At 45.0% G+C, this 26,548-nt stretch overlaps 2 protein-coding genes across 2 annotated transcripts in view; one reads left to right on the top strand and one right to left on the bottom strand.

The window, feature by feature from the left end:
• ccdc106a (coiled-coil domain containing 106a) overlaps positions 1-6,666 on the top strand; it is a 366,031-nt gene extending 359,365 nt beyond the window's left edge. Inside the window, exon 9 of the mRNA XM_080752418.1 lies at positions 6,646-6,666. The gene's annotated coding sequence lies outside the window, so the exon portion shown is untranslated. The remainder of the gene's footprint in view (positions 1-6,645) is intronic.
• The window catches only part of prkcg (protein kinase C, gamma), a gene marked incomplete at both ends in the record, with an annotated part of 117,388 nt that overhangs the window by 41,517 nt on the left and 49,323 nt on the right, over positions 1-26,548 (bottom strand). Inside the window, 5 exon segments of the mRNA XM_080743649.1 lie at positions 9,207-9,518; positions 16,193-16,535; positions 19,101-19,257; positions 20,468-20,596; positions 21,378-21,489. Of these exon segments, the coding sequence (XP_080599775.1) occupies positions 9,207-9,518; positions 16,193-16,535; positions 19,101-19,257; positions 20,468-20,596; positions 21,378-21,489 (1,053 nt within the window).

Here is a 26,548-nt window from a genome sequence, read left to right as displayed (position 1 = left end):
TAGATAGTCATTAGAGAAAAGAAAAGATGACTGTTAAAATGTTTTCATTTACTTCTTTCTATAGTTTTAGTGATTTTAACTATTATGATTTGCATATGTTTACACAGCGACACAATAAGCCCATTCCCAAGATGCAACGCAATCTTCCATGGGCAGATGTGACTTATGGGGGCTGGTGTGAATAGTAACAAAGACATTGCCGGCAAAATATGAACCCTTGTTGTAAAAAAGTTGTCCTTTAAGTAAATATTGGCTGGGTTTCCCAAAGTGATTTTAGCCCATCGTAGCTCACGCATGGTCGTAGACCACCAAGCCCCGACCATCAGGTTCCTGTGTTTACATGGGTTCGGGCAGAGGGACTTATTTAGCCCCCTACAAGTACACCAACATTCAGATTTCACAAAAAAAATGCTTAATAAAGTCTCACTCCTGTCTAAATACGGTACAGCATTCTATAATTACCCATATCCTCCGTGTTCTCTAATAAGAAGCCTTTTTATCCGATCGTGTTCTGTTTTCCCATGTATTTCTTGGCGTGCCCCATGCGCACCAACCCCATTGAGATAAACAGACAGCGATCGGATAAAAAGGCTTCTTATTAACTCAGCAAGTGCCCACGCGTCAAACTCTTTGATGTCGTTGGAGGCCCACGGCGCGTTCACTGCATTTACTGTATTTACAGTAACAATATTAAATCTCACCGTAAGTTCGGGGCTACGCCTGGGTGTTGCCCAATCACCGCGGGTTGTTTCCAATGGACGCTGAGAGCATCGCGCGGCCGTTTTTCTCCGTATACTCCAATGCATGCCCCCATCTTTAAAGCCCTTTATCTCTGATGTTTGTTTTTATGGCTAAAACTCCGGGCGTGGCTGGAAACATGACCAAATTAGATCGGCAAACAATAGCTTTAGGCTACACTGGCCCATACTAGGTGGAAGACCAAAACATCCTGACTACGGTCATGTGACCAAGTGACGTCATTACGCATGCACTGACGCAGCAGGGCCGTGTGCAATAGAATGGTGGTGGACCTGGGCAGCCAGAGGGGATGACTCTGGCTCCATCTAGGGGCAACCAATGTGTTAAAGAACACAGAGGATACAGGTAATTACAGGTAATTACAGAATGCAGTACCGAATTTAGACAGGAGTGAGACTTTATTACGCACTTTCTTTGTGAAATCTGAGTGATGGTGTTGGGCTAATTAAGTCACATCTGCTCGAACCCATGTAAACACGGGAACATGACGGTCGGGGCTTGGTCTCTACGACCATGCGTGAGCTACGAAGGGCTAAAATCGCTTTGGGAAACCCGGCCAATGTCAGTATACTTTTTCCACCACTGTTTGTATTCTCTGTCCCCAGCAGACAGCTCCAGGTTGGACTGTGAACAGAGCCAATTTATCTGCCAGCTTAAATACACTTGCCAGTTTCCCCTCACTCCCCTGCAGTGACAGGCTGGGCTCAGTGAGCAGGATGGACGTTGTGTCACACAGGTATAAGGCCAGTCTCCGTGACCCGCTCTTTGTCATTGAAATGTTTGCGCCGCCGGTGACTTCTTTTTCTGAAGGAACTCTCTCCGGAACGCTTCATGAAACTTAAACACTCCGGCAGACAGCGGTGGAAAGTCATTGACCGGTACATTTACCCCAGGAGTACTGCATTGTACGGTAAGTACACAGGGGCGCAGATGGCATTTATAAAGTGGAGAGGTCCACACAACTCTACATTTCGCCCGTTTTTTTTTCCGAGTATTTTTGGTTTGAAAAAAAAGGTGATATATTCATTTATTGGGAGAAACCAAGCAAGTGTGTTAAAGGAGTAGTTCACACCCAAAATGAATTTTTTTCTATCGGTTACTCATGCCATGGAGACTCATATTTTTAGTTTTTTGTCGCATTCCTAAGACAATAATTTGATTACAATGAATTCACCCCCATTGATTCCAGACGGCTGAAAACAGCCGGTGGATCCTATAGGGTGTGCCAAATGTAGTTCTAAGAGCGGCCATTTCTTGGGTAAACACAACCTTACACAGGTGTTCTGATTGGAGTAAAGCATAAGTTCTATGCAATCAAACAATTGAAACATCTGTGTTTTGACCCAAGAAATGGCCGCTAAGGACTACAATGACGTAGCCGCTGGCACACACTATTGGTTCACGATCTGTGCCATGGCCCGCCTCCCACTTCCTATGCCAGAAACTGCAGCAGGTTACCCTAGGCTTTTATTTTTCTTCCTATTGCCAAAATAAAAGCCTGGGTTTCGAGGCTATAGAGAACGACTGATATAAAGGTTCATTTGAACCCCTGGTGGTCCCCGGGCCAGAAGTTGGGAACCAGTGGACCGGACAGTGAGTGGCTGATGTCAGGCTGACTTCAAAGCAGCCAATCAGCTGTCTCTCTGCACAGAGACAGCTGATTGGCTGTCAGACCGCAGAGAGACAGCCAATCGGCTGTCTCTCTGCAGTCATGGAGCCAATCAGCTGTCTCTGTGCAGTCAGACAGCCAATCAGCTGTCTTTCTGCAGTCAGAGGGCCAATCAGCTGTCTCTCTCCATCAGAGAGCTGCTGTGCTCAGCAGTCAGAGGAACAAAGACTCTCATTTGACTTTCAGATGCCTTCATAGAACGATACACTTTCACTTTACACAGATCAATGTGGCTACTCACACTTCCTTATGAGAACCAGATAGTGTGTGTGTGTGTGTGTGTGCGTGCGTGCGTGCGTGCGTGCGTGCGTGCGTGCGTGCGTGCGTGCGTGCGTGCGTGCGTGCGTGCGTGCGTGTGCGTGTGTGCAATTGCCAGCTAGTGCATGTGATTGCTTTTGTGTGCGTGTGTGCATGCGTGTGGACTTGTGTTCATGGTCTGCGACTGAGAGTTTGTCCGTGCATGCATGCGTGCATGTGTGTGAGTGAGTGTGCACGAGTGCCTGCGTGTCACTGCGACAGTCAACCATTGTTGAGGTGTCGGTCACACAGTCACACACCCCTGCCGTCTGTGATGTGTATGTCTCTCTCTCTCTCTCTCTCTCTCTCTCTCTCTCTCTCTCTCTCTCTCTCTCTCTCTCTCTCTCTCTCTCTCTCTCTCTCTCTCTCTCTCTCTCTCTCTCTCTCTCTCTCTCTCTTGCTCTCTACCTGGCATCCTAACAGGTTTCAGCCCTTTTTTGGATCTACTGTTACAAGGAAAACAGTTTCCTCTCTCTGTCTGTCTGTCTGTCTGTCTGTCTGTCTACAGCAGTGGTTCTCAAACTCTTCACGCCGCGACCCCCAAAATTATTATATTTTAACTGAGGACCCCCCATCCTGAAGAGTTGAGGAATTACATTTTGTATAACACGGTTCTATTTTGATAATAGCAGATCTACATGCTCACAACGCCTCGCAACGTGAGGCGTTGTGAGCATGTGCGCATGTGAGCATCTGCTATTTTCAAAATGTCTGCCTCTAATATTTGACAGTTTGGCCAGTGTTTCATTTGTCATTTTAGAGGCACTAAAAAGTCCTTAAATTGTCACTTTAGAAATGTGTAGATACCACTTAAACTTTATGTTGGTTTGTTTACTGTTGAGTGAGAAAACAATGTTGCACACTAATAATCTGGGGACCCCCAGAAATAATTTGGCGGGCCCCCCTGGGGGTCCCGACCCACAGGTTGAGAAACATTGGTCTACGGTACGGTAGACCCCCCTGGGGTCTCTCTCTCTCTCTCCAATCTCTTTTTACTCTCTCTCTTTCTCGCTGTCTCTCTCTCCCCCCCCCCCCCCTTCTCTCTCACTCTCTCTCTCTCTCTCCCTCTCATTCCTTGTTGGCTTGGTTTTTATCCCTTTTTCTCCTCCTCCTCCTCCTCTCCCTTATGTAAGCGGGTTGGTTCTACTTCTCCTGTCAGGGGCGTCAATTGGGTATGGCAGGGGTATGCAGCTGCCATACCCTGGGTCCAGGGGGGAAAACAAAAGTTACTTTTAAATATAAATCCATGAATGTCTCTTTGTCTATCTGTGCTGGTTATTATGTTGTTAAATTACAGTAAAATAACTACAAATGCAAAATTTTACAAAATGGTCAGTTTAACAAGGTATTATTGCGACCGTCAGGTCGCAGTTTAGTATCAAAACCTCCACCGGCCGTCCGTCCGTCGGTCGGTCACACGTCACACGTCACACCTTTGCCCTGCTCATATCTCCACATCAGTATGACATCACACTGCTGACATCAGTATGACATCACACCGTACACAAATGACCCTTATATAAGACCGGCATTATCTACCGACAGATTAGTAACAAGATGTCAAAATCGTCTAGGAAGGATGGTGTGAGTCATGCTGGCACCCTTCGCGGCAGGAGGAAGCTGGTGCAATCGACCCCTTGGCTTGTCGGGACCCCTGCCTACTAACGGGGTGGCAGGCTATCACCTCAGACTAGAACCCGTACGGGGTGGCCGACACCAGCCCATTGACAAGAGAGAGGCCTTGATGTCCCTTTACTCTTTGATGGGTTGGCCAGTTGACTAAGAGTTTCCGTTCGGGCCTTCTCGATATTGTACAGATTTCCACAGGAAATCTGGGGGTGGCTGTTACAAAGACCCTCACTCACCTTCACGTCATGTGGCTAGTCGTTAGGTAGCCATAGTTACACGTTGAAGGTTGAATCTCCAGATATGGAGATAACCAACACATCCCTCCATATATGGAGATAACCGACGAATCTCACTAAGTCTGACCTCACAAGCCCCATATTTGGACACGAACAACATATAACTCCATATATAGAGACATAGCTGCTGACATCAGTATGACATCACACTGCTGACATCAGTATGACATCACACCGTACACAAATGACCCTTATATAAGACCGGCATTATCTACCGACAGATTGTGGGAGTCTTACTGGTTATTATATTCTCCACACTTGTATTCTCCCCATCTTGACAAAATGGTATATTCCCAGGTTCCGCAGGTCAGCCGCACAGGTGCAATGCATTATTGTTAATTGTGGCACGTTTACTAAAACATGCCATGTTTAGCTGCCCAAGAAACCGTAGAGACACCAGTCAAGACACCATGACTGGTGTCTTGCACGCGCGCGAAGCACCAGTCATGTTGCCATACCTTAGCTTTTTCTGAACTGACGCCACTGTCTCCTGTCCTCTGTGTGAGGCTGCTGTGCGTTCTGGTTTCGGGGCTGGCGGTTATGAAACAGCACCGGGGGATTTCCAGAGGAGGGCAGGGGAAGAGAGCGCAGCACACAGGCAGGCAGGCAGGGCCCCCCCAGAACTCTATTGCTGGAAATACATGGGAGCTAAGTGGATTGCTTCTTTTCATACACCAAGTACAACTCCAGCTTCACAACGCTCCCAACTATCTGTTAACTCAGCCCATTGTGTCTCTGTCTGTGGTGCTGAAGTGATCATATTACGGCCAAAGTTGCTTATTATAAAGCGACTTTGGGCATGATTTTATGCAAAGTCGCTTATGGATATTTAGTAGCTGCGTTGTTTTTTTAATTCTTATTTGTTGTTTGTCCTTCTTCTTCTTTTTTTTTCTTTTTTTTCTAAAGTGTAGTTCCTTATTTGGGCTTGCTTTCTAGAGCTGTTTAACTCCATCTCAAACACTGTCATGTTTATCATCATATGATGCAAAACGCATCACTAGTACATGCTGAAATACTAAAATATCTCAAAAAACAGATTGAACACAAAAAATTAACTCAGGATTGTGTTGATCGTGTCCCAAACAACAATTAAATAAGGTCGGGTTGTCCCAGAGGTGAAGTGGCCCTTAAGTACCCTCATCTGAAAATATTTTGCGCCAGGGACCCCCATAGAAGATTTTCGAAGCAAAAATGTACATAGGCTCTTTTCAAACAGCTGCGCGCATGTGTGTGTGTGTGTGCGGGTGAGTGTGCACGAGTGTCCGTGAATATATGAATATATATTTCACAACTTTCTTTTGTTATTTGGATGACCAAAAGGATAATAAAAAAAACCTGAATGATTACTATTGCAATTTATTTTGGGTTAGGCCTTTTTTTGGCTTAGATCGACTGGCTCATTAGCTCAGCTAACAAGGCCTGTCTCCGACTGAATATCGTCGTCGTCGGGTGGAAACCTCGTATCTCCAAGTTTCAAATGTGTACGTTCTTTCGCAAAGCAAAGCCCTGCTTCATCGTACAAGGCCGGTGCGAGGCGTTGTGTGCTTGTAGATCTGCTGTTTTCACTAGTTTAAATCACTTTTTAAAACGATAAATGCAAAACGAACGGTTTTGGTTTTCACCCGACAACGACGATATAAAAGGAGAGGAGTATCCAGGTGTCGGGGGTCGCGCCCGGTCACCTGCTTTCAGCCAGTAAGCGCTAACGCCCTCCCTCCCCCACACACACACACACACACACACACACACACACACACACACACACACACACACACACACACACACACACACACACACACACACACACACACACACACACACACACACACACACACACACACACACAGGAGCAGCAGACCCACTAATAAAGGGACCTGAGGGGACCCTGTACAAGGCTTCGCTGTCTGGTCTTGTAAAGCGGAAATGTCATTGTCAAAAGTAATTTATATTATTTTTATAGGCTTGTTAACCGATGAGGCCCATTCTACATAATAGCCTACATCAGGGTTCCCCAATTAGTTTTCCCCAAGGGCCGAATCATGTCTAGGGAACCAAGCCGAGGGCCACAGCATTGCAGGGGGCGACGGTGGCGTTCCCGCTACTCCAGCGACAGTTTGGATATCGTCGTTGTCGGGTGAAAACCTTGTTTGTCCAAAACCGTTCGTTTTGCATTTATCATTTTAAAAATGATTTAAGCTAGTGAAAACAGCCGATCTACAAGCACACAACGCCTCGCACCGCGAGGCGTTGTGTGCTTGTAGATCGGCTGTTTTCACTACTTTTGTGCGCCGGCCTTGTATGATGAAGCAGGGCTTTACTTTGCAAAAGAACGTACACATTTTGAGAGACGGGTTTTCCACCCGACAATGACGATACACTAGTTTTGTTGCTGCTCTTATACCACCATTATTACTGGGGTTGGTGGGGGCCAGAGAAGTGCCAGATGCCAGATGTGCTGGAAGATTTTTCAAAATGTTAAAAAAATAGCAGATGTACAAGCTTGCATATCCATCACTTCATTTGGGAGAGGACGTATCGGATTTCTATTTCGTGACTGTGTCTCTACGGTTATGAGCATGTGGGAAGGAAGGGAACACTTTTCTGATGCAAAGCAGTGATTCTCAACATTTTTTAATTAGATTTTTGACTCTCAAGCCGCGCTCATTATTTCTACGGTTTTCATGTCGGCAAGCTGCTGGCGACAACATACTGTGGACAGTCTGGAGGAAAGACTTAGCTGAGGAGGTTAGGAGGTACGAGCATGCACGCACACACGCACACACGCATGCAGGCAGGCACGCACGCACGCACACACGCAGGCACGCACACACGCACACACACACACACACGCATGCACGCGCGCACGCACGCACACACACACACACACACACACACACACATCAGGGGGGGAAAGTAGGACTGAGTTACTAGGGTCCAAGGTGGAGGGGCCCTAGCAACTTCAGCTATTGAAAAATAGCAGATCTACAAGCTCACAGCACGGCACCGAGTGCCACGCTGTGAGCTTGTAGATCTGCTATTTTTTGAAAAGTTGTGAAAATGTGTGCAAATCTTTGAATATATGTATTTTTTAAGCGAACATTTGTAGCTCAAAATTTTGCTTCTGGGGGTCCCTGGAACTAAATATTTTGAGATGGGGGTCCATGGCCAAATACATAATCATCTTCGGGGTCCTTGACATGGAAACGTTTGAGCACCACTGACATGGAACCATACGTTTCTTGCACACATTTTCACGACTTTTCAAAAAATAGCAGATCTACAAGCTCGCAGCGCGGCACTCGGTGCCGCGCTGTGAGCTTGTATATCTGCTATTTTTCAATAGTTAACATTCATGGGGGGCCCGCAGTGAATCCTTGTACCCAGGGCCCAGAATTTGGTGTGACGCCCCTGCACACACACACACACACACACACACACACACACACACACACACACACGCACGCACGCACACAACCAGATGGCAATTAATTCACGGAGAGTAATAAGCTCACACTTTGTCCACTGCGTCTGTCGCCAGAAACGGTGAAATCTCGGAGATTGACGAAGCATGTCGGGGAGCGATGTAAACAACACAGCGGAGGTCTGAGCGTCAAAATAACTGTTCGCACTGTACATTGTGGAGACCTCACATAATGTCCAAAACTTTTCAGGATTCGAATTCAAAAATAGCAAAAAATTGCGGATTTAAAAACGACTTAAAATATGGAGATACGGTTTCTACCCGACACAAAGATACACAGTGGACGTGGACAGGGTTTAGTGCTTGACAGTCAAAGTGGAGCAGCGTACATTGAGTACGAAACTATTTGGTCCTCAAGAGAACAAGCAAGCCGGGGCAAAATAAATTTAAGAACAAAGTTTTGTCTTTGTTTGAAGTGTACTGCCAGCAGGAGAGGCAGAGGAGGAGAGGCACTGATGCTGTTCCATCCTAGAGGCGCTCGACTCAGCCAGGGAAAAAATGAAAACTTGGAAGGAAAACAAGCACTACAGCACTGGGCACCGAGCATCCGTCTCCTTCTGTCCTCCTTGTCACGGGAAACCAGCACAATGAAATGCCTTTTCAAAGGATTTTTTTTTTTTTACAACAAGGGTTCATATTTTAGATTGTAATGTTAAAATGTTTTCATTAACGGCTTTCTATTGTTTTTGCGATTTTAGTATTTTGATTTCAGTGGGCATGTGTACAAGTGGCACAATAATACACAATAAGCCGGCGGATTTCTTTGTTACTATTTACACCAGTCCCCCAGTCCCTATTTACACCATCTGCCCATGAAAGATTTGCGGTGCGTCTTGGGAATGGGCTTATTGTGTATAAAAATGCAAAAGTGGATTTCAGGAACTCTCTAGGTTACTTTATGGGGGTCTAAATTGACCCTTTCAAGTCTGTCACTTTGACTGTGTACAAATGGAACCGAATGGACCCTAACGGGTCCATTCGGTTCCATTTGTACACTGTCAAAGTTAAGGGGAGAAGTTCAAATTTCAAAGTTTGAAAACCACTGATATAGGAGACAAAACGGATTGATCCTTACCTTGCCGAAGCTGCCTTTCCCCAGCACCATGAGGAAGTTGAAGTCGTGAATGTCCACTTTGACCTTGCCCGGGCCCGGGGTGTGGGCGTGGACATGGGCATGTTGGGAATGGACATGGGCATGGGCATGAACGCCATGGGGCGGGCACACGGGAGCAGTGGGCGTGATGGCGGTGGTGGCGGGGACGACGGGAACGGGGGAAGGCTGGGAGGCGGGGGGCACAGAGACGGGCGCCAGCAGGGGCAGAGCGCCGGGCGTCAGAGGAGCGCTGGGCGTCAGAGCGATGGGCGTCACTACATCTGGCATCGGCTCCTGCACAGCATGGGGAGAACAGTGTTAGTCAGTAGCCTCCACGTTACTGTTTACCTCAGTCATAGTGTGTGTGTGTGTGAGAGAGAGAGAGGGCGGGTTCATCATTCATACCTCCCCCTGCTGTTGCTGATGCTGTTCTAAATTTTTTGTCTGGATGTGCAAGACTTCAACGGCATTAACTCCTATTATGGGAAGGGCGAACATTCTGTGAAAATACCAGATCTAGACAAGCCCACAACCCTGAGCTGCCGTAGATCTAGTTCAAGGTTCAAGGTTGTACTTTATTGTTAGGTCTTCCTATATTGCAGACAATGCAGTGGTATTTACAAAATAACAGCAAAATAACAAAAACAACACATCTAAATATAAAATAATAAGTAATAATACGTAATAATGACGTAGGAAAGAAAGAGAGTGCAAAAGGAAAAAAGAGCAAAGAGAATGAAAAAAGCATCCTCAGCTGATGTGCATAACGTTTGATATTGTACTGTATAGACCAATGCATAAAGTTTGGTATTGTACTGTATACACCAGGGTTCCCCAATTAGTTTTCCCCAAGGGCCGAATTATGTCTAGGGTACCAAGCCGAGGGCCACAGCATTGCAGGGGGCGACGGTGGCGTTCCTGCTACTCCAGCGACAGTTTTCATCGTTGTCGGGTGAAAACCTTGTATGTCCAAAACCGTTCGTTTTGAATTTATCATTTTAAAAATGATTTAAACTAGTGAAAATAGCCGATCTACAAGCACACAACACCTCGCGGTGCGAGGCGTTGTGTGCTTGTAGATCTGCTGTTTTCACTACTTTTGTGCGACCGCCTTGTATGATTTGCGAAAGAACTTACAAATTTGGAGATACGAGATTTCCAGCCGACTACGACGATATACTAGTGTTGTTGCTGCTCTTATACCACCATTATTACTGGGGCTGGTGTGGGACAGACAGTAGCCCCCCGCGGGCCGCAAATGGACGGCGGGCCGCCTATTGGGGAACCCTGGTATACACCAATGGCACCAATAGTTTCACTATTTTAGAAACCAAAATGAAAGTACCACCTCCTGGGCAGGGCCCTCCGTGAACCACATCAACCTGTGAAATATGTTTGACGCTTGACGGCACAGTTCACTTTGCTGTAGTTCTTGAAGTTGAACAGAGCCATGCTGTTAAGAATAATATGGGTTGAAACACTTGAAACCCAGGGTGCATGGGTGGGGTACCTTCTACATAGGGAGACAAGCTCACAATGAGTCACGTTCAGGGACGTGCTGGCCATTGGGAAAAGCGGGACAACTCCCGAACGGCCGGTTCATTCCCGACCGGTCCAGGCCGGCCATTAGGAAAAAATAAATAAATAAAATGTCGGCCCTAGTTCCATTTTGGGGGCTGGGCAGCCAACAAAGTATATCGTCACTGTCGGGCAGAAACCTCGTATCTCCAAGTTTCAAATTCATACATTTTTTCGAAAGCAAAGACCTCTTTCATAATACAAGGCAGTTGCACAAAAGTAGTGAAAACAGCAGATCTACAAGCACACAACGCCTCGCGGTGCGAGGCGTTGTGTGCTTGTAGATTGGCTGTTTTCACTAGTTTAAATCATTTTTAAAATGATAAATACAAAACAAACGGTTTTGGACATACAAGGTTTCCACCCGACTACGAGGAAATATAACTAAAAAAAAATAAAAAAAATGAGGGCCTCTCTTTTTCCCGGGCTGAATCAGGGGCCCAGCACGTCCCTGGTCACGTTGCGACGTGTTGCGAGCTTAGATGGCGAAGAGATTTGGTGTGGTGGTGGACGGGAAAAGTGGTCAAAGTAGTAACCAGTGGTGTAAAGTAAATAAGTACATTTACTTAAGTACTGTACTTATGTAAATCTTTTTTGGTATTTATGCTTTACTTGAGTATTTCCTATTTCCAATATTTTTTACTTCTACTCCACTACATCTCAGATCCAAATATTGTACTTTTACGCGACTGCAATTATTTGACAACTTTAGTTATTAGTTAGTAGTTACTTTGTAGATACAAAATTATAATTATAAAACATAAAACATACATTAACCACTGTAGCCCTAGTTTATACCTAGCCTATTTGGAAATAGCCGATCTACAAGCTCACAACGCGTCACAATGCAACGTGTTGTGAGATTGTAGATCAGCAATTTTCAAACATTTTGTACTTTTACTTTGGGTACTTTAACTCAAGTAGGCCTACATTTTGAATTCTGGATTTTTACTTGTAACGGAGTATTTCTATTTTGCAGTATCGACACTTTTACTTAAGTAAAGAGTTTGAGTACTTTTTACCACCAATGGTAGCAACTCAAGTTCTCTAACACTACAGGGGTTTAAAGGGTTAACTTGAACAGGGGAAATGTCACACACAAGCAGAACTCACACATCGTCGTTGTCGGGTGAAAACCTTGTATGTCCAAAACCGTTCGTTTTGCATTTATCATTTTAAAATGTAAACTAGTGAAATCAGCCGATCTACAAGCACACAACGCCTCGCACCGCGAGGCGTTGTGTGCTTGTAGATCAGCTGTTTTCACTACTTTTGTGCGACGGCCTTGTATGATGAAGCAGGGCTTTACTTTGCTAAAGAACGTACACATTTGAAACTTGGAGATACAAGGTTTACTCGACAGTGACGACATACATTATACTGTCTCAAATTCTGCTTTCTTGGGAAATTATTAACCAATCTCTCTCTCTCTAAAAAAAAGAGGAAGGAGGCTATAAATGTGTTCCTGGAAAGTTCTTTATTTTTTTCATAGAAAAGCTAAAAGCTCAGCATTTACAGTATATACAGTATATAGGCTACTGTGATGTGGAAGCAGAGCATGCCTGCGCCCTGCTGGTCAGAGGGTGTAACTGTCAAGGAGTCCATCATGTAATTTATGGTCTAATTATCTGGCTGCAACAGCAGGCATAAATCTCACAAGGCTTTTTCTAAAGGCTGATAAAATAACCAGCGGGCGGACAAGACCAGATACTGAGCCAGCATCGCACAAAGGCATTTGAGAGCGGTGTCAGCTGGCGTGCGGTGCGCACGTGTGCGTGTGTGTGTGTGTGTGTGTGTGTGTGTGTGTGTGTGTGTGTGTGTGTGTGTGTGTGTGTGTGTCTGTGTGTGTGTGTGTGTGTGTGTGTGTGTGTGTGTGTGTGTGTGTGTGTGTGTGTGTGTGTGTGAGTGTGCGTGCGCGTGTGTGTGCGTGCGTGCGCGCGTGTGTGTTGAGGGCTAGCTAGCTGGTTTTTCCAATTATTTTATTGCAGTTTCCTTGCACATCAAAGCAAAAGACATCCATTATAGTTATATGATGTCAAATCATCACACACACGCACGCGCGCACGCACATATACGCACACACACAACAAAACCGCCTCTCAGACTAGAGCAATACAACAAGTCAAATACTGCACTCTACTCTACTGTCTATAATGGGCAGGTTGGATACCTCTGCTTTTGATATCGTCGTTGTCGGGCAGAAACCTTGTATCTCCGAGTTTCAAATGTGTACGTTCTTTCGCAAAGTAAAGCCCTGCTTCATCATACAAGGCCGTCGCACGGCCTTGTATGATGTTGCGAGGCGTTGTGTGCTTGTAGATCGGCTGTTTTCACTAGTTCAAATCATTTTTAAAATGATAAATGCAAAACGAACGGTTTTGGACATACAAGGTTTTCACCCGACAACGACGATATACTGACCTCCCCCCTTTCTGGTTGGGCAAAAACCTCTTATCTACATATTTTAATGTTTCTTTTTTCATAAATTAACACCCTATACTTGATTATCGTCACGAACTCGTTTCCTACAGAGGATCGCCCCGATGGTCAATTTCAACACACTGAAGACCATAGCTGGTGCAATAATCCAGCCCCTCTTTGACTACGGAGTCCACGTATGGTATCGTGACGCCCCACAAGCCCTGAAAACTAAACTCCAAACAGCCCAAAATAAACTAATTAGGGTCCTGCTTCACCTTCCCTATCAGACTCACCTCACCGCTACTCACCAGTTAAGAGTGGGGTGGCTCAGAGTAGATGACAGAGTACAGCAACTTGCAATGGGCCTGGTGTACAAGATACACTACACCACTATGATACCCAAGTACCTATCAAAATACTTTATAAACATTAAGGATGTCCATAATTACAACACCAGAGGCAGCGCCACAGATCACTTTCAACCCAGAGTCAAAACCAACAAAGGGTCAAACTCTTTTTTCTGCTATACCACCAAAATGTGGAAAGCCTTACCGAAGGCCATAAAGGAGTGTGGATCACTAGCATCCTTTAAAATTGCCCTGAAAAACCACTTACAGGCAGCAGCCGTTCGCAACTGGTAAAAAAATGAACCTAGCCCAACCCTACCCTCCCCTGCCCCTTCTTTGTATATACTGTTTGTTTAGACTTACTGTTTTCTTTTTTGTTTTTCTTTACATATCTACTGCATAGTACTGTGTTATTTGTCTGTCATTCAATGTTATATGAGATACTTAAATGGTTTCCAGTGGAAATAAGCTTAGTCTTTTCATGGATCTCCTTTTAGTAGACCTTGTACCAGTGAACTGTACCGTCATGAAACTGTACCTTTTGCTGCATTCACACTGAGAGAAGCCAAGCTAATGGTTTGCTTGGTAATTCAATGTATTCTCTATGCAAACCAGCTTTAAAAATGTCCAAGCTTTTTTTCCAGCTTGGAAATTTTAAAAGCTGGTTTGCATAGAGAATACATTGAATTACCAAGCAAACCATTAGCTTGGCTTTTCTGTATGTGAACGAGGCATTACACGGTGGTTCTGAAACCTTTTCATGTTAAGGGCCCCCAAAAGACTGTGACCAGAAAGAATTCTGTGCCATCCATACAAGATTCACATGTTTCAAGAAGAAGAAGAAAAATATTCCCAAATGTTTCACGTAATATTTGTGAGAATATTGTATATTGCAGATCTATTAGTCCAATGGTTCTCAAACTTTTTTCGCTGCAGTACCCCCTTACCCCAGGGCTCCACCGGCAGCGTCGCGTTGCTCTGCGTCGTGGCGGCTTCATTGACGCCGTCACATTGACGTCCGACCGGCTCCACCGCAGCGCAGCGGCTGTGTATTCATTCTATTGCCAATATAGCCCATTTCCAAAACTACATGAAAATCACTTTCGAACAGGAATAAAACTATTTGTGACCTGAATGTGAACGTATAGAGCACACTATGTTCACAGCAGAGAGCAGCAATGCACCACGGACCACTTTGTTTTGTCATGATTAAAGCCTATGTTGTATAATTTTATCAAAGAAGATCGCTGTAATTACGTAAAAAATATGCTAGGATTTCTGGGACATCTAGTCACCCTTGTGAATGACATGAATGGATAGCCAACAGCAGAAAAGCACGTATGTAGCCTACATTTAAATATACAATGCATTTATTCATATTTTAAACATGACTGGACGTTGTGGACGCCGTCAAAAAATTGAACCGGGGCGATTTTCGAGTTTGGACGCCGTCACCGGAGCGTCCGACGTTGACGTTGCCGTAGGCAGTGGAGCACCCTTCATTGATTAAAACGGGAGCGTTCCCAGCGTTGACGTTGACGCGACGCTCGACGCGCCCGGTGGAGCTGGGGGGTTAGGCTAGGGCTCCACCAAAATGACGGCGTCGTGCCGGCGTCGGACGCCGTCAAAAAATGAACCGGGGCGAATTTGAGCGTCCGACGCGGACGTTGACGTCGGCAGTGGAGCACCCTTCATTGATTAAAACGGGAGCGTTCCCTGCGTTGACGTTGACGCGACGCTCGACGCGCCCGGTGGAGCCGGGGGGTTATACAGATTTCTGAAGCCAATTTCTTCCCCTGACTACAGCATTTTGCTTAGAAATATTAAGCATAAAGGCAAATAACATTGCTTTCTATTCAATAACAGTTGTACTAGTTATTGTATGATGTACAGGTAATTTGTTTTAGCAATTTACAGATGAGCAGGTTTACACAAAGTATGTCAATGTTTTATGATTAACAATAACAGTAAAATACATAATCACATTTTTTCTCATGTACCCCCTGCAGTACTTTTGTGGACCCCCATTTGAGAAACACTGATTTAGCCCCTTGTGTCTCTGTCCATGGTGCTGAAATGGTGTGTGCTACCTGCAGGTTGGGGTCGGGTACAGGTATGTTGTTGTACTTTATATATATACCTGCAGGTCAGGGTCGGTATACACCTGATGTTGTAGTACTCTATATATACCTAGTAGAGAAAGGTATCTGCAATGAAGCAGACAACCTGCAATACTCCAAGTTAGATGAAGGCTTTATGAGAAAGAAGTAGTCGCCAGCACTCAAGGAATCTCCTTTTTACATGATTTTATTTACGCATTTCGACCCTTCGGTCTTCTTCAGCGTTGTATCAACGTATACAACGCTGAAGAAGACCGAAGGGTCGAAACGCGCCCGTTGACTTCACTCTGTCCATTGAGGTAAATAAAATCATGTAAAAAGGAGATTCCTTGAGTGCTGGCGACTACTTCTTTCTCTATATATACCTGCAGATCGGGGTCGGGTACAGGGATGTTGTAGTACTCTATATATACCTGCAGGTCAGGGTACAGGGTGTTGTAGTACTCTATATATACCTGCAGGTCGGGTTGGGTACAGGGATGTTGTAGTACTCTATATATACCTGCAGGTCAGGGTACAGGGTGTTGTAGTACTCTATATATACCTGCAGGTCGGGGTCGGGTACAGGGATGTTGTAGTACTCTATATATACCTGCAGGTCAGGGTACAGGGTACACAGGGTGTTGTAGTACTCTATATATACCTGCAGGTCGGGGTCGGGTACAGGGATGTTGTAGTACTCTCCCTCGTCCTGGGCCAGCAGCTTGAACCAGCCGCTGACCGAGCGGCGGAAGATCTCGCTGACGCCGAATGACAGCGCCCCCATGAAGTCGTTCCTGGACGTGCGGTCCCAGTCCCACACCTCCACCGAGAGACGCCTGTCCCACTGGCTGCCACGCACTGAGCTGGCAGGGGACAGGGGACAGGGGACAGGGGACAGGGGGACAGGGGACAGGGGACAGGGGACAGGGGGACAGGGGACAGGGGACAGGGGACAGGGGACAGGGACAAGAGAGGAAGGATTTATTAATGGCTTGAGTAGGAAAAACCTTACTGTACTGTACAGATGTGCCGTTTCAACTCTTCAGTATTAAAGCCTTGTGTCACCAGGCTTTATCGGGGGCGGAAACCACAGCAGAATAAGTGGTGCTTGTTTTCCCCCGTTTGTTTCCCCAATTGCTATTAAAATGCTCGAGTAGCCTAGTGTATAGTCTTGCCAGTCGCTACGAGTTGGACTAAAAGATGCAAATACCAAACAAATTTTTCAAAAGCAAAACTACTCCACATCAAAGAGTTTATTAGGTAGGCCCTAAAAGTATGCCGTTGAGTGCAGGGGAATATTTTGGGTTAAAACTGAATCCAGTTTGATAGTTCCGGCCAAAGTGTAGTCCATCTAGGACTACAACATGACGTAAAGTGGTTCTCGCTCCCGACCGGATCAAACCCAGAAAAGTGAAGGGACCCCAGGCTATTCAATATTTATTGCTGCTATTTTCCTGAAAATATCCTGCAAATGCATTTTTGCCCAGGTTTCTTTCCCTGTTTTTCCTTTCTAATTTTTATAGAGAATGGAGCGTATTTTTGCAGAAACCCGCAAATGGCAAGATACCACTCCATTCCCATTGAAAAACAGAATCCACCTTCATAGGTAAATGTAAATAAAATTAAAGCTGCAAGCAGCGATGACCGGGCCCTCGCAGCTCTACCCACGTCACAAGGCCAGCAGCCAATCAGAAACCAAACAGGAAGTCAGCCATTTCGACTAATTAGTGGCGTTTTGGCGCATTTTTGGCCGTTATCACGGGTCGCACTTGAACGATAGTTTTTTGAGAAAAAATAGTTTTGTGAGAAAAAAAAAGTTTTTTGAGAAAAAATAGTTTTTGAGAAAAAAAGTTTTTTGAGAAAAAAAAGTTTTTGAGAAAAAAAAGTTTTTGAGAAAAAAAGTTTTTTGAGAAAAAAAAGTTTTTGAGCAAAAAAGTTTTTTGAGAAAAAAAAGTTTTTTGAGAAAAAAAAAATTTTGAGAAAAAAAGATTTTGAGAAAAAAAAAATGTTTTGAGAAAAAAAAAATTGAGAAAAATTTTTTTGAGAAAAAAAGATTTTTTGAGAAAAAATAATTTTTGAGAAAAAAAAATTGAGAAAAAAAAAATTGTTTTAGAAAAAAAAAAATTGAGAAAAAAAATGTTTTTGAGAAAAAACAAATTATGACACCAGCCGCGAGTCTGTACGACAAACGGTTCATGAGTTATAGAGGCACTTCCTGTTTGGTGAAGGGCACTTCCTGTTTGGCGAAGGAAGCGTCAATTAAGGTTAAGGACTCTTAATCAAGTCATATGATACCAGCCACAACTCTGTACGATAAACGGTTGATGAGTAACAGCCAAAAAAAGGAACAATCAAGTATGGACCAATCAGAAGAGGGGGCACTTCCTGTTTGGTGAAGGAAGTTTGACCCTTCGCCACGGGCACGCCGTTTTACGAAAACTCACGATTCGCACAACTTTTCATCGTTAAGTTGTCTTGAGTATGCCGAGCGAACTTGAAGTTGATCCGATTAACCCCCTAGGAGGAGTTCGTTAAAGTGCGACACGTGAAAACGGCCAAAAATACACCAACACGCCACTAATTAGTCAAAATGGCTGACTTCCTGTTTGGTTTCGGAAGTGGCGCCAAGAGACTTTTTTGTGAGTCCGAACATGATACAGGTGTGTAGCGATTTTCGTACGTGTAGGTGAAACCGTATGGTGGGGCTTGAGGCACGAAGTTTTGTAGGGGGCGCTATTGAGCCATTAGGCCACGCCCCCTTTTGTTTTTTTTTTAAATACGAAATTTTTCGCCACTTGTGATGTGTGTGCAAAGTTGCGCAACTTTTGGAGTACGTTTTGCGGCTCAAAAACACGATTCATTCGGCGGAAGAATAATAATCTTTGCAAATACAATAGGGTCCTCACACACTGTGTGTGCTCGGGCCCTAATAAAAATAGCAGAAACAGCTGATCTACAAGCTCAGTGTTCTGCAAATCCCCTGAAAATCTACTGTCTTGCCAATGGCAGGACGTGTGAACTTTTGAAATGACACATCTGTATATCCAACAACAACATAACATACCGTACAATCCATTCAAACTCAACTCAACCCACATGCATTTACCATTCACAGAATACTGTTCTAAAAAAGGTCCCCCAAATTGGAGGAATTTGCTCGGGATAAGGAAATCTGGAAGTCTCAGTTGGAACTGTTACCCCCGTGACCCGATTCCATTTAAGCGTTTGAAGACGGACGGACGGACGGACGGACGGACGGACGAACGGACGGACGGACGGACGGACGGACGGACGGACGGACGGACACGCACGCACGCACGCACGCACACACGCACACACGCACACACGCACACACACACACACACACACACACACACACACACACACGCACACGCACACGCACGAACATGCCAACGCACCACACTCACAAGATGAAGTTTTCGTTCCAGACGGGGTTGAGCGTGGAGCGGATGGTCTTGGTCTTCTGTTTGCTGTGACTGCGGGGGTCCGGGATGAGCTTGAGCTTAACGTAGGGGTCCGACAGGCCGTTGGGGTCCATGGGCATCAGGTTATGAGCCTCGTGCACTGGAGAGAGAGAGAGAGAGAGAGAGAGAGAGAGAGAGAGAGAGAGAGAGAGAGATAGAGAGAGAGAGAGAGATAATCTGTATTCAGGGTCCCTAGAACAAAGGATTATGTGATGGGGGTCCGGGCCTCCGGGGCCATTACACATATCATTTGGTATGTCCTTGACTTGAGAACGTTTGAGCGCCACTGATGCGTGATTGGAAATGACACCCGGGCTCCAGGGAAACCCCGCCCACTGAAGCTTTTGATTGGCTGAAGCGGAGCTAGGGAGCGCTCCATTGTAGTCGCTTGGACAGGGCGTTTATCGTGGGCTTGCCCAGGCCTTACGGCCTGGGCATAAATATAACGATTGCATTCACCACGGCTTCGTAACTCGCGCGGCGCTCCGCCGGCCGCGCGGCCCTGGCCCGCTCTTCGCGGCCACTCGCGCCTGCGGCGCTCGGGGGCGAAGAGCAGGACCAAGGTCCGCTGGCCTGCGCGCCGCTTGCAGTGTCGTGGACAATCGAGCGGCTCCGCCTGGAGCCCGGGTGTCATTTCCAAATACGCGCCACTGATATAGCAACATACGAAACGGCAGCAATGTGCAAACATGATTGACATAAATTGAGGTTAATTTCTTTATTTATGTGGTCCGAAATTCGCTTCCTATATTCAGTGAAAAAACGCAGCAGTGTGCAACGACCAGTGTGCTTAATGTACCGTTCAGTACCGTGCCTATAGACCGATTTCCTGAGCGACACCCTGAATCTCCGCGGTGCAAACAGCAGTGTAAAATAACGTGTATAGCCTACTTTTACTTAAAGAGGTGGTGCCATGATTTCCCCCCCCTCTATCTCTATATTGTATCTTGGGAATGGGCTTATTCTGTGTAAAATGGCATATTTAGCCACTTGTACGCATGCCCCCAACCACTAAAATAAGAATCTCTAAAACAAAAGAAAGAAGTAAATGAAATAATTTTAACACTCATCTTTTATATTCTTTAATTACAATCTAAAATATGAACTCTTGTTGTAAAAAACTAAAGTTGTCCTTTAAGTACTTAAATACAATTTTTAATATTTGTACTTTACTTGAGTATTTCCAATTTTTAATAATGTTACTTCTACTCCACCACTGGCTGCGGTTTACACAGCAGAAATGGCGGCGTCGTTCTCCACAGGGTAGCGTCCAGGAAATGGGTCTATAGCTGCTCTCCACCCCTGCTCACCTGTGACGTAGATGTCTTCATCCTCTCCTCTGACAGAGAGGTGGATCCGGCCTCTCTTCTCCGTGTGGTCCTGGCCGCACAGGGCGGGAACGCTGGCCTCGCAGCGCCGATGCACGTTCATGTCACAATCTGACACGCACACGCACGCACATTTGGACATATGAGGTTTACACCCAACAGAGACAATAGGCTATATGCATATACGCCATTTTGTTCTACTTCTGGGTGTCTTTCGCCTTCCTTCACAGGTGTTACCGATGATACTAATGAAGGGTATGTTCCATTCTGGTCAAACAGAGTCAGGGTGCTGATATTGTGCATGTTGGCTCACTGGAAACACTCTGCTACACCAGTGGGTCCTTGAGTGGGTTCCAAATGTACAGAGTTTATGGGGGTCCTTGAAATTAAAGAACCACTGTACAATAAATCAAACAGAGCCTTCATTAGTATCATCAGTAACACCTGTGAAGGAAGTCGAAAGACACCCGGAAGTAGAACAAAATGGCATATATGCATAGAGCCTATTGAGGTGATTAATATGTTGATCAATCCGAGGTATAGCTCAGTAAGTTATCGCCCTATAATGTGGAAACATTGGTACATAGATAGATAGATAGATAGATAGAGGTTTTTATTAAAGTGTCCTGCACCAAACGATGCCCAGCCCGTACGGGCTTACAAGACACTCACAAACATAGTACATACATACACCAAGATAAACCACACACAAAGAAAATGCAAAAGAAAACGTAATGATTGTCCATGCCGGTACAAGTGTCTTTTATAGGTTTTTTTTGTTTCTTAGTTCATCAAATAAATATGAAGCAATTGGGGGGGGGCTCTAATGTACACGTAGCCTACAGTACACACTAAATACACGCACGCATGCACACACGTGTGGGTCACTCACTGGTGCACTTCATGCCCTGGTGGATGAGCCCGTAGAGCAGCGAACCACAGTGGTCACAGAAGGTGGGACTGGAGTACGTCTGCAGCTTGAACAGGTGCTGACTCTTCAGGTCCTGAAAGATAAGAGGCAGCGTATAACACCTCTTCAGGTCCTGAAAGAGGCAACATATAACACCTCTTCAGGTCCTGAAAGAGGCAACGTATAACACCTCTTCAGGTCCTGAAAGAGGCAACGTATAACACCTCTTCAGGTCCTGAAAGAGGCAACGTATAACACCTCTTCAGGTCCTGAAAGAGGCATTTAAAGGCATTCAACACTTATTGCACACCAATGAATGATTGTTTTAATTACATGTAATGATAACATTTGTTACTTTTGTTAATTGTCATCTTCATACAGAGCCGTTTCTGGGCCCACGGGGGCCCTAAGCATGATTCTGCTATGGGGCCTTCCTGCGGGCGCGAGCGTAGCGAGTGCCCGTGAAAAAATAATAATATTTTTTATCGTTTTTTAATCCATTTTATAATGGGTTTAATTCTGTTTTTTAAAAATATAAATAGGCCAAATTGCAGAATCGTCATGCAATGTAGCATCAAATAGCCTAACTTAACTAAGGACTGGACAAATACCCCCAAATAAGCATAGATGTAGGCTATGCCAAGGCGATGATATGAAACATATTATAGTAGGCTATATAATTTGTAAATATACATATAGCACTAAATCCTCCAGGCAACGTATTTTTGCTATGTTTGATTTGTTCTTTTCTTATTTAAATGAAAAATGAAAACTTCCCTATAGGGGTGCAGCACCCCTGCAGCACCCCTAGTTCCCACGGCTATGGCCGGAGCCACTGTCTGTGCCAAAACATCACATTCACTTTCACTTACAGCGCAATGTGCGGAAGCAAAGAAAGTTACCACAGTTTGATTTGATCATTGCTTTGTCAATTATGAAGGGATTTCTAAAATTAAAACGTCTCCATATTGCTTGGGAAGTCTACTTTGCAGAAAAACCGCGGCCTTTGCGACTCGCTAATAGCAAGATTTCACATCGCGATTTCGGTTTGAAAACGATTATGCAGCACTAGTTCTTTTCTGCAGAGGAGGGGGCGGTGGGGGCCTTTTTGGTCGGCGGGGCCTCACGCAGACTGCGTAGTATGCGTTTACGGTCCGCCGGCGCTGACTTCATAGTTCTGTCCAGAATTCCTAGGTCTCACATCTTTCCAGAAAACACTCAATTTACAATAAATAAATAAAACACATTCAAATTTGAAACTTGGAGATACAAGGTTTCTACCTGACAGTGGCGATTTCCATATCTCGTAACCATGTAACTCGGTATTATTAATCTCCAAGGCCACCTTTGTACTTTGTAATCTTTCTACCATCTTTCCTCTTTCTAAATCTTCTTTGATGGCTTTGAACTTTTCAAAGCAACCCGAAAAACCAGAAACAGATAGATGCTTTAATTTGTCTTTTCTCATAAAAAAAACATCCACACAGTACTTGTGTCTCCTTTCTTCCCCATCGTCGCTCTTTCTACTTTGCCCCTTGATGACTTTGAACTTTTCACTAGTTGGTACAGACCGGCACGCACAATGCCCTCACCCCCCACCGATGAAACCTGCATGCCAGCGCAAGATACTGTTGTTTTCATTTCATTGTGGAGAGGTTGCCAACCAACCTTTGCCTAGAAACACCCCAGCACATCTGTTTCCTAACATCTGTTTTGGAACACTGCATGTGCAGAGCTGGCTGCAACCATGTCTGGCTCGCAACATTCACCTATTTGGCAGCATTAGTTTCTGAGATCTAGCTGTATGATAGAACAGAAGGCTTCAACAAATATAATAATAATATAATTATCAAAAGTTGGAGTGAGTGAGTTTAATATATAGGCAAAACGATTTTACACAATATTATGTAGTAAGGGGTCCCTGCTATTCACGTAAGGGGTCCTTGGCCTTAAAAATCGTTGAAGCCGGGGCTATTCTGTATCAGACATGCCCACGAGTCTCGTGATCACGAGTCGAGTTAAGAGTCTTTGGGGGACGAGTCTGAGTCGAGTCTCGAGTCTTTGGGGGATGAGTCCGAGTCGAGTCGAGTCTCTTTCATCACGAGTCCGAGTCGAGTTTTTTTTTTTTTTTTTTTTTTTTTATAATGGCAGCTGAAAAAGTTATGTGGCGCATCATGATAACCCGGTACTCAGAGATACAGCTACAGCAGCAACCATGGCAGGCTAAATTAGGAAAGACACATGAATGTATGTATAGTCTATACTCACAGTCACGCTACGGAGGCTCTTTAGTAACGTCCACGATTAATGGTCCAGGACATCCCCATATTCAAATTCATACTGTAGCCTTGCATTGTGGTTTAAATCAATTTAATTATTTTATTATTATTAATTCATCCTTGCCACTTTGCGTCTTATCTTAATAGGCACAGCTCACACAGCTGCTAGGTTAGTCTACATGTTTTATAAATGAATATTTACATATAGGCCTACCCTACATACATATCAACGTGTTTGGGTAACCTATAAATCAAATCAAGTGCGCACTGCTGTGTCCTTAACCGACGCTCCAGTCTCGCCGCGGGTTCACATCGAACCCCCCGGTTGCCGCGGGACTAGCCGTGGCCACGAAAATAACTCAGCCTATACTGCGCCCAACAACAACCACGCACACCCCCACCCCAGTCACAATCATACAGACAGTAAAGTAAAATAGCCTTGCATTATGGTCTAAGGTAGCCGGTTTCAGGAAAGGCACAATGTACTCACGTTGGCTGTTGAAGTTCCACAATTCTTCTTCCCAGGACTCAGGAGTAACGCATATTGTATATGTCCAATATGTCCCGTTCGAAAAGTGAACCTTTTTCATTTAATATCCATCTCTTCGTGCAATGCTCCAAAACAGAGCTGCAACTTTATCGCAAACCAACTACATAGATGGCTCGACGCATAACACGTGTGCATTGCCTACCCAACAAATCTGAGTTGCAAGTTATTAATCCACTGTGTCATGACGCGTCTAGAGCATATAGATCTGTTCTTTTGGAAACATATCCAAAGACGCACGAGCGACAGTGAGAGTAGGAATAGTCTATACAAAAACGGAGCATTTAAGAATCCTGACCTGTAGCACCACTGTAACATAACTGGGCATGGTGGCATAACTTCACGTTAATGCTTTGAACAATAATTACGTGGGGTTAATTAGTAGCTGCAGCTGGTGGAATTGACATCAAGATGAAGAGAACAGCGCACCGGAGAGAAAAAAGTGAAAACCCGACGCTAGAAAATCACTGTCTCACGGAAAATCCTATCATCTTATCAAATTATTAAACAAATGCCAAGTTAACTGAAGTAGAATAGCTCATGATGAGCTAAACATATGTGTTTTATTTCGCCGTTTTAATATTTAAATCTTGTTCTCAAAGGCCGCATGCAGAAGCTGCCCTGCCTCGCTACTGCTACTCGCTACTGCGGTTTTCCCAACGCCCCCGAGCGCAACGGTGGAACACAGCGAAGCGCTCCACTGGGCCCCCACTGTTGCGCTTAGGTTAGTTGGAAAAAAAACGCAGTCGCCGTTGTCCGTGCACAGCGGCGCTCAGCCGCGCACCAAAGAAAGAAAGGAGAAGGAAAGGCCAATATTTGTCAGGCTTGTGTCATTCATTATAGTGCTTAAAATAAAGATTGCCCACGAGTCTTATGAGCTCGAGTCCGAGTCGAGTCTGGAGTCTTTGAGGGGCGAGTCCGAGTCGAGTGACGAGTCTCCAAAACTGGCACTCGAGTTGACTCGCGAGTCGAGTCTGCAACTCGAGTGCCCATCTCTGTTCTGTATCTCAGAAATTCTTGCATTTATTTGTATTCTGTATTGCTCAGAGCAGGGCCGGTTCCTGGCATAAGCAGTGTTGTAGTGGGGGGGGCACGCGTGGGCACGGCGTGCCCACACTTCTCTCACGTCGCGTCCACGCGCATTGACGCGCGTGCACAAGTGATGCGCGTGCCGGCAGGCTGGCTGCTGGTCCGTGTTATCAAGTACCTACAGTACCGCAGAGTGCAGAAGCCAGGCAAGTACAGAGCAGATCGTCCACCGATTGGTTGTAATATCGCCATGACAACCAACAACCAGAGCCCTAGAATGGAGAGTTGCGTCACTCCCGTTCACTTCATGGGGCCAGGTCGTCTACGCACACATCTATTGGCGTATACCGGAAGTTTACAAAATGCATTGAAGTCTATGAGGTGTAAAGTGACAATGAACCACGTGACCAGCGCTGTTTCTGACCCCGCGGTGACACCACTCTCTGATTATACTGCTCTGCCAACAACCAACCAACCAGCAAACTGACTGCCCCTTCGGGCTATGGGATAAGACTCACCGACCAACCAACCAACCAACTACGCAGTGTCTGTGTTTACTTCTTCAAACTTTAAGCGGTTCGTAGCCTGCAGCAGTTTGTTTGTTTGTTGTGAATTTTTGTTACCTTGGATTATCTACCCAAGTATTATACCAGCACTGTCTGTACAACGGCAACGTGGTGCTACACGTGAGTAAATAAACATGTCTTATTCTTATTGGAGGGCTGGTTAGGTAAGACATAATGCCTATATTAACTATTATATTAAGCCTAAAACGGTTCTGTTATGCCGCCGTGCATTAACCATGTGAATTGTGAAATATCTCTTGTGAAAAGTCTATAGGAAATATTGATATTATATTACAGGTCGTTCTGACCCAGCAATTGGTTGAAATAGGCTCGCCTGCCGTGCTGAAATGAGCATGATTGACACAGCAGATGGTAATAGAATATTTGAGAATGGATTAATGAATTGGAAATATCAGTTGTGCAGCTATTTTGCATGGTTTAGCTGATGATCTGGTCATCAAATTATTGGTTGAGAATGAGAACCACTGGTCTATATCAACTTGTTGCACTAACTAGCATGACTGCTATGGTCACTTTTGATTTGGGCACTGTACTATTTTGATAGTGTGCTTAAGGACACTTTATGTATATATTTATATAGGCCTGTATATTTATATATTATTTGTTCCCTCTCTTGATGTACTGTACTCTGTTCTTGTTTTTCTTTTACCTTTTTTATTTATCTTTTTCTTACTTTGTAAATAACCTTATACTGCTGTGCTGCCTCTGGGC

Source organism: Nannobrachium achirus (genome assembly GCF_963921795.1).
Source record: "Nannobrachium achirus genome assembly, chromosome: 2".
Classification (NCBI taxonomy): Eukaryota; Metazoa; Chordata; class Actinopteri; order Myctophiformes; family Myctophidae; genus Nannobrachium; species Nannobrachium achirus.
Note: the sequence above shows the minus strand (reverse complement) of the source record. Positions and strands in the feature narration are given on the sequence as shown.